Below are 13264 nucleotides of genomic sequence, written 5' to 3'. Positions count from 1 at the left end.
TTACTGTGGAAGAATGCAGTATCTGTGTCCCTGCCACCAGCTTCCCCCTGCAGCCTGTCTCAGGCCTTCCCAGGGCCCCCTGCTCCAGGCCACAGATGACGGTGCTGGGAGTGGAAGTCCGGGTGACTCGGGGAACTCTCCCGGGGTGCGTGGTCCCATGTCACCATGGCTGGGGTGGTCCTGGCACTGGGTATCCAGGCAGCCCTTCATCCGTCGCTCATCACCATGCTAATTGCTGTATGACTAATTATGCCCTGAATTCCAGTTGATTTTCTTAATGAGACAGCTGGGTTAATTATGTAATCGTATGATTACATTAGCCTAGAGTGCCCAGGCTAAAAGTAGCGTCTGGCGCACTGTGATGTCATGGCCGGGGCCGTCCGCACAAGGGGCACATTCATCGGCGGGCTGGTGGCACTGCAAGCTCTGCCAACACGGGCCTTGGGTTTGTTAAGATGGGGCCTCTGGGCCCAGTCGATGTGAAGTCAGGCTGGTCCCCACAGGGTCGCCTGCCACCATCTCCATGCCTCCCCCAGCTTAGCATAGCCCCAGCCAGAGCAGAGCCATGCTGTGCCCACCCTGCCAGGCCCCTCTGCCCGCCCCTCTTGCACTTCATGGGGCATGCCAGCTTCCTAGGATCTGGCCAGGGGACCCCAGGCCAGACACTGGTGCCAGAGAGTCCCAGAGGACCAAGTGCCTGGGTTGACAAGAGCGTGCAATCACATGCCCACCCCACATCCTGCCCCTGCCACCAGGGGTGCCCACAGAGGTCCAGTCCCTAGTGGATCCCTACAGGGGTCGTTTGCAGACCCTCTCCGCTGCCAGACCCCCTTCTCAGTTCCTGGTGTGCACATGCAACTCTGCCAGTGAAACTTCTAAAACTCCAACGAGCTCAGGACCACCAGCGTGCACACATGCGCACGCGCGCACACACACATCACCTCTACCCTCCAGGACTGTGTGTGATGTCACCACACATGCAGGGCACCTTGGCCACCCTCACAGCTGTCAGTCTTCTCATGCTCTTGACACCTGAGGGGCCCTCTGTCAGTGAGTCCTTGTCACCCAGCCCTTCGCACTGGCACAGCCACTGACTTGCCTGGCTCTGCCCTGCCCCCCCTCCACGCCCCCCTGCACCCTCCTTGCGCCCCACCGGCCCAGAGCACTGTCCATACCAGCAATTGCCCGCTGCCCCAGGCCATGGCGCCCAGGGGAAGGAGCTATGGGCTTCCAGTCCCAGTATGTATCTCTATGATGCACGTGTGTAATTATAGTTGTAAACCAAGTTCTATATCATTCTAAAAACAGATGAAGGAGGCTGAGAAAGATTAATAAGGAATTAGCACAGAAATTTTTTTGCTCTCTTTGGAAAAAAATACATACACGCATGCTCGTGATTTTGAGGTGCTGGGGCAAGTGTGTGTCTGATCCCTCTGAGCCTCACCTCCACCCCCAAATTATATGTTAAATTCACATTATTGAGGGGTCATGCCCACATTGAATATAGTGTTTGATAAGGTGAAGATGGGAGAATGGGGTCACCTTTCGCTGTCCCTGGTGACCCCAAGCCCTGGCACCAGTGACCTTTCTGCAGTGGGGGTGGGATTTGCTTGTTCTGTGTGCTGTGCACAGGGGTTTGCCTAGGCAGACCTCCCTGACCCAGTGAGATGCCGCTGAGCCTACTGACCAGCCTGACTTTGCCACTTGGCACCAGAGTTGTGTCTGCTTTCCTTCTGATCACCTGGCCTGCCTGGATCCCTCCCTGGCACCCCATGAGCCTTGGTGCAATTGTGAAGTCAAGGGCATTCATGGGGCTATGGGAGGATGTCACCCTGCCCCCGTGGTGTCCGGACGCCCTTCCCTGCATGGAGAGGCCAATGGCCACCCCAGCCACGTTTGCTGGACACAGATTTCTCTGGTTTGGGGTCATTGTGGAGGAAGCACCACAAGCCTTCGTGGGCTGTTATTGTGTGGACATGGCCTGCTGTCCACAGGCACCTGAGACTGGGATTTTCCCTAGGGTGTCCACACATGAGGCTGGTAAGAAATACCACACCATCACATCATTTCACAAAGTCCTTTTGCCATTACATCCTTCTGCAAGGAACAGGAGCAGTCCAGTTGGTCCATGTCCCTGACACCGACTGGCACTGCCAAGTTTTAGGAGTCCTCATGACTGTGCGTGTCTTCCCTGTGGTTTGAGTTTAGGTTTCCTGATCGTCAGTTCTGCTAGGTAGTTAGTGCTTCACATATCTCCAGCCTTCTGCTGGGTCTTAGAGTGTGAGACAGTGTCTCAGGCAGAAAAATCTTTTTTTTTTTTTTTTTTTTTGGGTCCGGTCATGGGGCCTGAACTCTGGGCCTGGGCGCTGTCCCTCAGCTCTTCAGCTCAAGGCTAGCGCTCTACCACTTGAGCTACAGTGCCACTTCCGGTTTTCTGGTGGTTTATTGGAGATAGGAGTCTCACGGTCTCTCCTACCCGGGCTGGCTTTGAACTGCGATCCTCAGATCTCAGCCTCCTGAGTAGCTAGGATTACAGGCGTGAGCCAGCAGCGCCCGGCTGTCTTAAGTGTTTTCTGTTGGTTTTTGTTTTTGTTTCTTTGCTGATACCGGGGCTTGAACTCTCACTCATTTTAGCTCATTTGCTCACAGCTAGCAATCTACAACTTGAATCACACATCCTGCCCTGCCTTTTGGTGGTTATTTTGGAGATGGAATTTGCCTGAGTTTTTCTGAGTTGACCTTTAGTCATCGATGATCCTCCAGATCTCAGCCTCCTAAGTAACTAGGATCACAGGTGTGAGCCACCAATGCCTGGCTTATACTTTCATTTGTATTGACTGACCCACACCTATTTCCCGCTTCCAACGTAAAACTTTGTGAATGTTAGCATCTGGATTTTGTTGTTTCTTGAGTTTGTTCAGGTAGATGGTTAATTATTGGCAGACAGCATGATGATTCCAAGGTTTGTTTCAGTGTTTTGTGATGGTTCTGGGCTGTACCCCCCCCCCGCCTCGCCCCCCTTTTGGGGCAGAACCAAGTCTCTTGCTTGCTTGGCAGATGCTCTTCCACTTGAGCCATGACCCCTGCTTTAGTTACTCTTTTTAGTAGCATTCTGCCCCTGTCATCCAGGCTAGCCTGGACTGGAGTCCTGCTGCTCCTGCTCCCCGCTTCTTTGAGGCTGACTCCTGATGGTGTGGCCTGGGGTTCCCCCGGAGCCTCTCCCCAAGCAGAATGTTGTTCAGTAAATCAGCACTTGAACAGTCAGTGTCATTGAGTTGGCTGCCTTTTGGGAAGGCTCACTCTTCATTATGGTTTTGCATACCTGTTTGCATGGCTGGCTCCTGACACGCAATGTGCCCTCCCGCCTCCATGGGGTATCTGGAATTAATGAGATCGTGCCCTGTGGCCTTAGCAAAGATACTAAAGAAATGCAGGTGATGCTATTTGTTGTTGGTGGTAATTATCATCTTTGAGTCTTGTGTCACACCTCAGAGTATGTCTCAAGACTAAACTATGAAGTGATCATAAAACATTGCCGATTTACCACATGGGACTGGAGGAGGCTGGGAGGGGGTTCTGGACTTTGGGTGCGCCTCTTGGATACCTGGCTGTGTTCTGTGATGCCTCTTCCCTGATTGGAGGTTCTACACGCTGTCTGACCTGACAGTGCTTGAGTGGGACCTAAGTAGGGCTAGAAATCATTAATGCAACAGAGAAAGAGCTGTGACTTTCCCCAGATCCACAGGCAGGCTGGATCTGGAACACCGAAATTCATTGTTTTGGTCTCTGGCCCAAACATGCTAGAGCCATTACATCGCCATGTGGTAATTAGCTGTTCCTTTAATACTCGTAATAAAAAATTAAGCCTAAGAGATGCTTTAGCAAGGCCTTTTTCATATCCCAAAACAATACTCAAACGCACTGGGCCTTCAGTCCCCCAGCCGCGCAGAGACCAAATCACAGGCAGAGCTCGCGGGCATGTTTGAATGCTCAGCTCCTCATGCTGGGACCAGATTTGCTGCTTTGGCATTAACCTTTAATTGTGTTAAATTAAATATAGACGCCATAATGAATAATGAGGAGATTGCCAGAATTTTCACTTAGAGAATGGTGCTCTGGCAGTTTGATCATTTGTGCGTTACTTCCACGTGTCATTGGTTCCACACAGAATCAAGGGAAGGAAGCTGTGGTTTTCTCCCAAAGCAGACCTAGTGGATCCTAGCTAGACGTTGGTGCCTTCTGCCTGTAATCCCAGCTACTCAGGAGGCTGATACCTGGGGATAAGAGAACCTGATGAGCCATTTGCCTGGCATGAAGCCATGAAGGGAGAAAAGGACAGAAAGTTTCTTAAGAAGATATAGTGTGTGTGTATGTGTGAGCGCGCACGTGTGTGTGCGTGTGTGTATGCGTGCGCGCACCAGTCCTGGGGCTCAAACTCAGGGCCTAAGTGCTATCCTTGAGCTTTGTGCTCAAGGCTGGCCCTCTACAACTTAAGCCACAGTGCCACTTCTGGCTTTTTGATGATTCATGGAAGATAAAAGTCTCATGGACTTTTTTACTTTGGCTGGCTTTGAACCAGGATCCTCAGGTCTCCAACTTCTGACTAGCTACGATGACAGGCTTAAGCCACTGGTGCCAGTGGGAAGACAGTGAAATTTATTTAAAAGGAGAAGGAAGGCAAACACTGCACCTTGTTCTCAGAAATCTGTCTTTTTGTTATTACCACTCACAGTTTAGAAGAACAATCTCCCCCAAAATAGCTTCTAAAATCAACTTGAACATAAATATTTGAGTACTGATTCAGATCACCCTGAAAAGCCAGGAATGAGAAAGAGAAACCGTCAGTGGCTGTGGACACAGGTGGAGATGGGGGCTAGCAGTGGGGGCTCGGCTGATGGACGGGGTGGGTGCTGGTGGTGACGCTCCGGGCTGGGGCTGCAGCTGCGGCTGGGGCTCCAGCATGGGTCCCATCCAGGTCCTGGGGCTGCCTCTTATAAACTCTGCACAGACAGCGCCACGTCTAACAATCTCCTGGCTCCTGGTGGACACGCCTGCCGAGCCACTGTAGCCCCGTTCCTCCCTTGCTTCCAGGAACCTAGGGTGGTCTGAAAAATTAATGACTCTAGCATGGGAAAATGGAAGAGTGCACTTGAATATAAACCCGTGTTCATGCTCCTCGTGGTGTTTCACATTCCCCGACAGCAGACAAACTCTGTGTCCATCTCCCAAGTGAGGCTGGCGCCTGGCTGGAAACACTCAGTGGCCCTGCTCAGCCCATGGGCTCTCCTCTCACAGAGCCTAGCAGGTGGACTGTCACCGCCTTGCAGGCTGCGGGAGGAAAGAGGAAGGTCCAGCTGAGGCAGAGGGACATTTTATGTCTGTCTGCCTTTTTCTGGGAAGCCCCTGCCACGTGTGCAGTTGCCATGAGTTCAAATCCAGTGTTAAAAGGCCAGGCATGGTAGCACAGCCTGTTATCCCAGCTGTTTGGGAAACAGGAGTGGGAGGACCATAATCTAAGAGGCTATCTAAACACAAAATAAAGAAAAATGAGAAAGGAGCTGAAGGTTAGCCGGGCGCTGGTGGCTCACGCCTGTAATCCTAGCTACTCAGGAGGCTGAGATCTGAAGATCGCAGTTCAAAGCCAGCCCGGGCAGGAGAGACTGTGAGACTCCTATCTCCAATAAACCACCAGAAAACCGGAAGTGGCACTGTAGCTCAAGTGGTAGAGCGCTCGCCTTGAGCTGAAGAGCTGAGGGACAGCGCCCAGGCCCAGAGTTCAAGCCCCATGACCAACAAAAAATAAAATAAAAAAGAAAGGAGCTGAAGGTGTGGTTTAAGTGGAATAGTGCCTGCCTGATGAGCTCAGGGCCTGAGTTCACCAGAACTGCTCCAGTGCTAAGCAGGGAAATCTCACAGACGTGTTAACGTGGGTATGTGTCCTGTTCCCTTGGCCTCGGCCTCTCAGGCCTGTCTCTGATGTCCTTCAGCTCTCGGTGTTGTCATCTGGAGCTTCTGGGTGCCCAGACATGCTTTTGTGGGCTCTGCAATCTTGGGGTTCACAGCCACTCACCTCTGCTTTTCCTGGCACCTTCCAACAGCAGGATATGGTAGCCTGGGCTTAGATACGCCAAAGATTCAGTTGACCTACAGGCCATGGATGATAGCCCCTTGGAGCTGGCAGGCTTGAGTCTGTATTCCCACGCTCAGCCAGGGAACCCTGGGCCTGGCCCTGCATCCCCTAAGTCACAGCTCCCCTCCTATCACATGATTCCTTCCCAATGTTGGCGAGATGTCCCATGCTCTCAAGCCTCCTTTGTTTCCAGCCTAGAATGACTGGACCCTGGGCCCATGGGCAGCTCAGGAACCAAGGAGGGTGAGCCAGGGAGGGCTCCCTCCCTTGCCAGCCAAGTTTCTCTTAGTAGCAAATCCCTGTGGATCCAGGGCTGTCTCCAACCCCTTTTCCATATGTGAGGATGCTGGGAAGAGTCGTTTCTCTGTCAAGTCGTTTCTCTGTTCAAGGCCCCAGGGCGGCCTGCGGGAGGTGACTTCCTGGGCCTGCAGGAGGCGTCCCCCAGGACTCTGTCTGGGCATGGGTTGGTGTCCCAAGAGGGCTGACATGTGCCCTCCTGCCCTGCAGATCCCGTGCCAGCTCTGGACCTAGGGCAACAGCTACAGCTCAAAGTACAACGCCTGCACGACATCGAGACAGAGAACCAGAAACTTCGGGAAACACTTGAAGAGTACAACAAGGAATTTGCTGGAGTCAAGAACCAAGGTTGGTGGACCCTGTGCGCCTCACCCAGCCCCTGGCTCTTGCTTTCTTTCTTTCTTTAATTGCCTTTCCCATTCTGTTGGGACTAGCTCTTAATTGTCAGCCACGTCATGAACCTGGGTGGGGTGAGAGGCAGAGTTGTTAAAGAGAGATAATGATAATGCTGAGCACTGAGAAGTCAAACTTTTGCCTCCACACAATAGTTACATGGGATTTTATTGCCTTCCATGGAGGCTGATCAGGATTCTTTGAAAATCCCTCCCGGACTGTCACGTGGTTGAGTCTGCCTCTTAAAAGGCTGGTGTGTTGCCTGGGGGCGACACCTGTCAGGGAGCCAGCCCCTGATCAAAGGGTCACACACACACACAGAGTCATTCAATAATTGCTGCGGATCCATTAAGGCCCAGACTAGACGCATCCTCCTTCCCAGCCGGCTTCACCTACTCATTAGGGAATCTCATGAAAGCACGCAGCCTGTCTTCTCCCGGCAGAGAGGGCAAAGGTGGCCTGGCTCATCCCCTCACACTGCACCAAAGGCCATGTCTCCAGAACCCCCGGGCTACCCAGCTCCTTTGTCCAGGGGAAAGCTTGCGGTCGGTCTGACTGCCCTTGAGCCTAGCCTGGGTGTTCTCCTTGGAGACCTGTGGGCAGGAGGCCAGTGGAGGGCGTGGCACTGGCTGGCTCGCTCCTCCCTGGGCTTCCATTTAACCTGCTCGGAGGACAGATGAGAAACAGCAGGAAACGCCCTCCAACATTAAGGGGCTGCCCATGGAAGGATCCAGAAAGAGGAGGAAGATGTAGAAAGAGCCAGCCCAGGTGCAGAGTTGCTGTGGTCTAGCCCCCAGCCAGCAAGGGTTGTGCAAGGAGGATGGGGAGATGGCCAGTGCACTGCCCAGGGACTCAAAGGACAGCGCTGTCCTGCTGAGTGCTGGGCTCAAGCTGCTATTCTTCTATACCTTCTCTCCCTGGAGAGAAGGTCTTCAGGGTCTTCAGAAAGAGCCCAGCAGCAACAGTCCAGGCACCTAGCAGGTTGTCTGAGAGGGAGCCACGTCTGCTCTGCATTTTCTGTAGTTGGAGGTCCGTGGGGGAGGCCATGGGCTACATGTGCCTCTTTCCCTTCACCCTGCATGCCCCGCTTCCATTGCTGGAGCCCCGCTGGTCCTGGCCAGCGAGCATGTGTGGGACAATCTCTCTCAGAGGCCTCTTGGGTTTGTTTGTTTTTTTTTTTTTTTTTTTGGGTCCGGTCATGGGGCCTGAACTCTGGGCCTGGGCACTGTCCCTCAGCTATTCAGCTCAAGGCTAGTGCTCTACCATTTGAGCCACAGCATCACTTGCAGCTTTTTCTGCTTATGTGGTGCTGAGGAATCGAACCCAGGGCCTCATGCATGCAAGGCAAGCACTCTACCACTGAGCCACCTTCCCAGCCCCTCTTGGGGGTTTTATGCAACAAAACCTACAGCAAGACCTAGGAACAGAAGCCCTAGAAGACCCCTCCTCCCCCAGCAAATATATCATTTTGCCAGAAATTTTTCTTCCTTTAGGCCTTCCAGGCCTCCAGGCTCCTGTGTGGGAAGGGCAGTAGACGTAGCTTATTTTCAACATGGCAGTAGTGCAGGTGGTTAAGAAGGTAGAGCAGAGAGTTTCTTCCACATTGTGGGCTGTGGACCTCATAATGATGGGTTTGGGGTATACCTAGCAAGTGCCTTATCCTTTCTGCCACCTCCTGCATGTGGCAGGGAACATGGGAGGCCAATGTGACCCCATTTGCTGAGATGTCCCAGAAGGAACAAAGTACGGATGTGGCACTGAGGGGCCCCGAGTGCTGTGGAGACAAGCGTCCACACAGGCACCTGGACCAGGGCCTCGGAAGAGTGCTGCTAGCGCCATTGTCTGACATGGTCCTGTCCAAGGATGGCATCCTGGAGCCTCACACCACCCACCCACAGTCTGGGTGACCCCACACCTGCTTCCAAGGCCCGGCAGGGCTGGTGGTTTTAACTCTGCCTTCTCACCCAAGAACCCTCAAATTCCACCCAATGGGAAAGGCCAATTGCTTTGCTTAACGAAGCCCTGAGCTTAATCGCCACACTGCATGGGCTCTGGGTCTCCTGCTCCTGCCCAGACCCACAAATGTTGGTGGGAGTGCACAGGGTGGCCCTCGGGTCCAAGGCCATAGCTCTGCCAGCTGCCCAGCCCCCACCCCATCTCCCCTGAGTCCCCACTGGCTCATAGCCAGGCCAGACACCGCTCAGCCCTGGGTCCTGTGCAGGTCCCAGTGGGGCCCCACTCCCCTCGCTGCACCTACTTGGGTGATCTCAGTTGGAGGAACTAGCAGCTGGAGCGGAAGTGCCGTGGTTGGGGGCGTGGCCCCCTCCTAGGGCCCTTGGCCACCAGCATGGCAGGCTCGCTGCAGGCTCAGGTGGGTTCACTGCAGGCCCCAGTGCTCGGGCTATGCTCTGGGCACGTCCAGGTCCAGGTCACCCACCCACACCCAGCAGAGTCCCTAGCCAGGGCCTGGGTCCCCCAGCACCCAAGCCTCAGGGTGGATCCCCAGCCAGAAGGAGGTGACACTTGAATCATTCAGTGCCCACATTTTCCTCCCTGCATGGCGAGGTCCAGAGACAGTTGATTCCACTCCAAAAACTGCTTATCCACAGTGAATTGCCCTCCTTCCTTCCCAGCAGTGTCCTGAGTGCTGCCCAGGCTCCATCTGGCATGGGGGGGGGGGGAGGTGGGAGGCTCCACGGATGCAGATCCACAGACACTGCCCGTGGAGCAGCTCAAGTTAAAGCGCGCGCCCGTCCCCTAGGTTGGGATCTGGTTCCTCCCAGGGCAGAGCCGCCCACCTGACTGTCCTCCCTCCCTTCCTGCGCAGAGGTGACCATCAAAGCGCTGAGGGAAAAGATCCGAGAGTACGAGCAGACAGTGAGGAGTCAGGCAGAGACCATCGCACTTGAGCGCGGGCAGAAGCTGCAGGATGACTTCGCTGAGAGGGAGAGGTGAGCGCAGCGCGGCCACCAGCATGCCCCCTCCCAGCTGTGGACAGGCCCAGTGGCCAGCACCCTTGGCCTCCATTTGGGAGCCGCCCCCAGCTTGAGAGCTGAAGCACCTTTTGATATTCAGCATCATGCACGCATGCACGCACGCGTGCACAGAACATGGTGATTTGATTTACTATTATCTCTTTCCATTCCTACAGGGCTTCCTAAATCCAGGAGTCACATGCCCTGAACCTCCCTGATCAGAAAACCTGACATGTTCCCACATGCAGGCTCCCCCTACCCCCAGTATGGGGGTTTGAACTCAGAGCCTCAGTCTTGCTGAGCTGGTGCTCTTTCACATGAGTCACGCCACCAGCACTTTTTACTTTAGATTATATTTTAGATGGGGGGGTCTCACCTTTGCTTCATTTGGGCTGGGACTACAGTCTCCTACCAGTGCCTCCCACATAGCTGGACTTACAGATAAGTGCCATCGTGCCCAGCTTCTTGGTTGGGATGTTAAACCTTGATCCCCCCAGTGTCTACTTCCTGAGTAGCTAGGATTTCAGGCATGAACTGCCATGCCCAGCCTCTGTGCTCAGTGGAAGAGCCTGTGTTCACCATGGGTGAAGCCTCCCTGGCTGCACTCCCCAGCAAATATTCCAAAATTCAGCCTTGTTACATCCTCAGGCATTTCCAATGACAGATACTCTTACTGTAAACACTGTAACCATTCCATCTAGCTGATGTGTAGTCTAGATTTCTAACGATTTGCTTTATCCAGAACTCTCCATTTTCCACTAATATGATAACTTCATGAAAGTTAGATTTCTTACAGAACTATAAGGAGATTGCCAACTCCTGCAGTATATGTCAGGTTTCTAAACCCTTTGGCTATTTGGGACTGGTGGTATATGCCTGTAATCCCTGCAGTCAGGAAGCTTAGGCAGTAGGATCTCAAGTTTGTGGCTACCCTGGTCTCTATCACAAGTTCCAGGTTAACTTGGGCATAGCAAGACCCAGTCTCCCAAAACAAATCAAAACCAAAAAGCCCTTTTGTTAAATTAAGATGAAGAAGTGCATGTAGCCGCTGCCAGGAAGCCCTGGCTTTGCAGTCCCTCGGACGAGGCCCTGGGTGTCGTGGAATGTCAAGGTGTCCTGTGTCCCTTATGGACACCTGTGGGATGGGCTCTGCAGACCCGGATGTCAGGGCAGGAGGGGCAACTCAATGATGAAGGAAATGCCTGCCACTTCAGGGAGGCCCTGTGCTTGCACACCAAAGCTGGCCTTGCTCACAGAGGAGGAGGATGGCTGCTTCCTCTCCCTGGGACCATATAGCACCAGACCTAGGCCAGCCAGCACCCAGGAGACATCATTTCACAGCGGGAGAAGCCGTCATTTCACAGATCCCCAAAGGCAGGACTGTGAGGCTCCATAGCTAGCCTCCCAGCAGCACGAATGTGGCCTCCCACATTACTACAAGACTGAGTGGGCATGGGTGCTACCTGTACCCCCTTCCTCCTGCTGGAAGAGCGAGGAGGAAGAACAGCCACAGGGCTCCTAAAGGCCAGCAGAGCCCTGACCTTGCTGCCGTGGAAGCCGTCCTAAAGCCAGCACTTGGAACTCATTGTTCTCTCTCCCTGTAATTGATCATGGGAAGAAATGCAAGCCATCTAAACACCCCAAAATGAGAACTGTGCAAGTGAGAAATAGGCCAGCCCTACCTTGAACATTATTTAGCCAGGAAAATACTAACTGGAATTCACAGAACTCTGAGAAAGCAACCCAGCGTAGTGGGAGTAGAAGGCCACAGTACAAAGTTCTGCATCTGCCTGGGCACCAGGTACTTCAAAGTGTGCAAGCTGGATAAAAGGATTCATTCTGCTAAAAGATATAAATACCCAGATGCCAGGGGCTCACGTTTGTAATCCTAGCTACTCAGGAGGCTGGGATCTAAGGATCATGGCTTGAAGCCAGCCTAGGCAGAAAAGTCTGTGAAACTCTTTATCTCCAATGAACCAGCAAGAAGCCAGAAGTAAAGCTCTGGTTCAAGAGGTAGAGCACCAACCTAAGTGAAAAAGCTTAAGGAACAGCAGCTGAGGCTGAGTTCAAAGCCCCAGAAAAAGATGATATACATGACTGGTTGATTATTGAAGAAATGATAAAGCTAGATATTTATTACCCCATTCTTTAGACACCCTCCCCCCAAAAAGAAAAAGAGTGGGACCTAGGATTTAGAGTTTAAAAAAACAACAACCTTGAATGCATCCAATGAGAGGATTCAGGCACAACATGAGGTGTGGAATGATGAGGCTTTTCCTGGGAAAGGAGCCATGAGGCCTGGGTCCGGGACGATGCCAGTCACTTCCATCCATCTGCAGCCATTCCAGGGCGCAGACAGAAGCGGTAGGGCCAGGGACAAAGGTGTGCAGAGGGTGAGCTCCGGCCACAGGTGTGTCCTGGCAGTGGATCTTGGGTCCGGCCCCCTGGGCTTTCCTCTCTTGATGGGAGAGTCTGGTTCCCCAGTCTGACTCCCAGCTCCTGGGCGCTGCCTGGTTATTACTGGTAATTATACCCATCCGGGCGATCTATCCTGCCAGCTCCACTGTTCCAGGGCTGGGGGCCAAGCCCTTGTCATAAAGATGCCCTGGCCTGTCCTGCCTCTCCCAGAGCCAGACCGGGCACTCTCCAGGCTGCTGAGTGCCACAGGTGGTAGGCAGCCATGACCACATTGACCTTCTCCCCTTCTGTTCCAGAAAGCTGCAGGAGACCCAGATGTCCACCTCCTCGAAGCTGGAGGAAGCAGAGCACAAGCTGCATACCCTGCAAACAGGTGGGGCACTCCGTCCTGGTGAGGTCAGATGGGTGAGCCATGGGGGACAGCATGCTGCACCCCTGCCCTCTGCCGCCTGCTGCCCCTCAGATGCCCCCCACGCTCCAGGCCGCTCCCTTGACTTCTTAGTCACCGGGCTGAGTTGCTGAGTGTGGAGGTGGGAGCCCCCCCCATGGAGGTGGGAGGGCCCCCCCAACCCGCTTCCTGCTCTTCTCTCCAACAAACACGGCTGCGTCACACACTGTCAAGGGCTGACATTTCATTTGGAACAATAATAAGAAGGGGGAAAAAACTTCTACCCTAAGCGAAGTTAAGGAGAGCACTAAATAGCAGAACCTTTTACAGTTTAAAAGATACCAAAAAAGGGGTGCTTGGTTGGCACTCTAAACTGCATGGGGGAGGGGGAGGGTTCTCCCCCCCCTTTTTTTTTCCTGGAAAGGAAGCAGCACTGTTATCTGTTTCAATAAAACATTAGAAGATATCATCCAAGTTCCAACACATGGCAGGGGTAGAAAACAATCAACAAGCACGTTCACAGCAAAACCAACAATATTCCAAAAAATCTAATCACCAGGCTAGCGCTGCAGCTCAGTGATAGAGCACATATGAGACTCTGGGATCCATCCCCGCCCCATGCACGCTTGCATACGCATGCGCACCACCACTGACACATTCACA

The 13264-nt window shown here is 53.3% G+C and overlaps 1 protein-coding gene across 1 annotated transcript in view; it reads left to right on the top strand.

Annotated features, from left to right (window-relative positions):
* Cux1 (cut-like homeobox 1) overlaps positions 1-13264 on the top strand; it is a 184950-nt gene that overhangs the window by 93511 nt on the left and 78175 nt on the right. The window contains exons 6-8 of the mRNA XM_013031710.1: positions 6638-6775; positions 9648-9771; positions 12510-12586. Of these exons, the coding sequence (XP_012887164.1) occupies positions 6638-6775; positions 9648-9771; positions 12510-12586 (339 nt within the window). The remainder of the gene's footprint in view (positions 1-6637; positions 6776-9647; positions 9772-12509; positions 12587-13264) is intronic.

Source organism: Dipodomys ordii, unplaced genomic scaffold (assembly GCF_000151885.1).
Source record: "Dipodomys ordii isolate 6190 unplaced genomic scaffold, Dord_2.0 Scaffold143, whole genome shotgun sequence".
Lineage (NCBI taxonomy): Eukaryota > Metazoa > Chordata > Mammalia > Rodentia > Heteromyidae > Dipodomys > Dipodomys ordii.
The sequence above is the reverse complement of the archived record's forward strand: the minus strand, read 5'-3'. Positions and strand labels throughout refer to the sequence as shown.